We start from the raw sequence: 2,500 nt of genomic DNA on the forward strand, positions 1-2,500 counted from the left end.
AAACACAGTGAACCCACTTTAACTATGAAAGCGAGGCTTACCTGCATGTCCCCGTTTAGTATCTGGTAGACTTCTTTGGAATCTAAGAAGCCCTGATACACCTGCCGCTGTTCCTCTGTTAATCTGCAAAACAGAACCTACACACACACACACACACACACACACACACACACACACACACACACACACACACACACACACACACACACACACACACACACACACACACACACACACACACACACACACACACACACACACACACACACACACACACACACACACACACAGTGTAAGAGTGTGCAATGAGCAATGAGCAATGCACATCCGTTTTAAAGCCCCTTGATGAAGTGCAGTGTGCAAAAGGAGAAATTAGAGGGAAGCAAAGTATTTTTTGGAGCCACTGCTGTCCTGAGGGACTTACTTAATGAGCTGAAGTGGACTGAGTAGTCAACCAGCGTCAGCCGCGAGGATAGACCAGAGACCAGCCACCTTAATGAATACCTGCTCCTTTTACTTTACTAGGACTTTATTAGCTGGCTTCACCTGACATGGACCATGCACATGAATCACATTCTCATTTGACGTGGCACATCACATCCAATCAGATAAACACCTCCCCAGTTAAGAGATCCAGGCATGTGAGGCTGTTCAAGTCTTCAACAGAACAGGGTCAAATATCTTAGAGTATGATGAATACCTGTTCATTTTTGTCAGGTAAGGAGAGGTTGGCCTTGACGTCTGCCTTCATTCTTCTGAGCAGGTAAGGATTTATGGTGTCTCTCAGCACACATGCGCACTTAAACGCCGTCTGGACCTGAAAATCAATAACAGTTTAACCTTTTAACACAAACAAACTGCCTTAAAACAAAATCAGTTTTCAGTTCAGTGTGTCAAACAATCAAACACTCACACCTGTCAGTGTGCATGTTTCCTAAGCATGATTATCGTTTAGCCCCTTTTCTCCTTCCATCATCACCTCCCTCATTTTGCTGTCCTTCTCAGCAGAACGAGGCATTAAACATTGATCAGAGTGCTGTTGGTCTCGAGGGACAGAGCCCTCCTCTTTCATCAGTACTACTGGCCAGCTCCAATGGAAACAGAAGGGGAGAAACTCCCAGCCCCACCCCAGGCTAGGAGCCCCACTGCAAATGGCCTGCTACACCTTATCCAGAGTCAGTGCTAAAGGCCAGTTAGCCTTTTAAACATTAACTCACTGGGGGTCCACAGAGGGATCAAAGACACCCTCGGCAAAGCTGGAGGGGTCAATAACATGGTGGGATTTTGGGCTCAATGGAGGTTAAAGTGTAAAGGAGGAAGAGGAGGGCAGCAGATGATCCAGGTATCCCTGCACAAGCTGCTGAGTGGATTCACATGGGGTTGAAAATGCATGCTTCAGTAATTGATCCCACGTCCACATGCTCACCCCCCCCCCGAAACACACGTTTTAACATACATCTACTCGTACATACACAAGAACATCAGCCGAGGGACTGCTTGCTGCTCTGAGAATTTAGAGAAGAGGATAAAGCAGCAGAGCGTAGCCCTCTCTGACCATTTAATAACATTAATAATTAGTAAAGGTTTTTATTATCGACAGCGGAAGAAGCATCAATAGCTGGCTTAAATAATTAAATCTATACAGTCAGTGGGTTATTAACGATTGAACACTAATGACAAAGGGGTACAATTTAGCTCACTGAATCTCCACTTTAGCCTCTCCCTTTCTCTCACACACTAGGGATGTACTGCAAAGTTCCTTTGCATGGATCTACATTATCCTGCACTGCACTTAATAGCTCTGTTGCTCCAGTAGTGCCCGTTCTGACCTGTTCCATCTAGCTCTCAAAAATTGTGCGTATGTGCATGGTATGGCTAGTGTTGTCGAGAGACACTTTAGCCCTTCATTGCTCCCTCCCTATGCTACAGTTACAGGTTTACTTATAGGGCTGCTCTAGTAATTGATGACTTATTGTTTTATGTATACTATGCATCCCTTTTCTCCACTTCAATGGAAATAAGCCATGTAGCTTTTTGTTCTATTTTTAAAGTAACTTCGTTACTTAAAAACTTATTTTATTTTAACTTTAAATGAAAATGGTCATATTAAATCAAACTGTACAATCCAAAAAACGTGACACTCTTATGGTCAGTCTTTTACACATAGTTTCTCCTTTGCTTTTATTTTGTCAAAACATGATTCAAATATGTTTCAAATAAGTCTCAAATTTGGTCACATTCCCTATTGCACCCCTACCCTTCATTGTTCCAAAGTGAGGAGAAGTATTAAGGAGCACATCCTAATTGTGCGAGTGTGTTTTCCAGTACCTGTACAGGTGAGGCATTGCTGTATCCCCCCATGGTAATCGGCACAGAGAATTGCTCCATGAACACAGGTAATGTCCCTAGTTTTCCGGGGAAGACAAAGTCAAACAGAGACCACAGCTCCTTCAAATTGTTCTGCATCGGAGAGCCTGACAGGATGAACCTGTGGGGAGTA

At 43.8% G+C, this 2,500-nt stretch overlaps 1 protein-coding gene across 3 annotated transcripts in view; it reads right to left on the bottom strand.

Annotated features, from left to right (window-relative positions):
- ercc6 (excision repair cross-complementation group 6) overlaps positions 1-2,500 on the bottom strand; it is a 19,501-nt gene that overhangs the window by 8,425 nt on the left and 8,576 nt on the right. For all 3 annotated transcript variants that reach the window (XM_040139841.1, XM_040139843.1, XM_040139842.1), the window contains exons 11-13: positions 2,329-2,500; positions 701-817; positions 42-137 (exon numbers count right to left, since the gene is read on the bottom strand). The exon at positions 2,329-2,500 is cut by the window's right edge and continues 5 nt beyond it. In XM_040139841.1, the coding sequence (XP_039995775.1) occupies positions 42-137; positions 701-817; positions 2,329-2,500 (385 nt within the window). The remainder of the gene's footprint in view (positions 1-41; positions 138-700; positions 818-2,328) is intronic.

The sequence above is a fragment of the Xiphias gladius genome, chromosome 11, assembly GCF_016859285.1.
Source record: "Xiphias gladius isolate SHS-SW01 ecotype Sanya breed wild chromosome 11, ASM1685928v1, whole genome shotgun sequence".
Classification (NCBI taxonomy): domain Eukaryota; kingdom Metazoa; phylum Chordata; class Actinopteri; order Istiophoriformes; family Xiphiidae; genus Xiphias; species Xiphias gladius.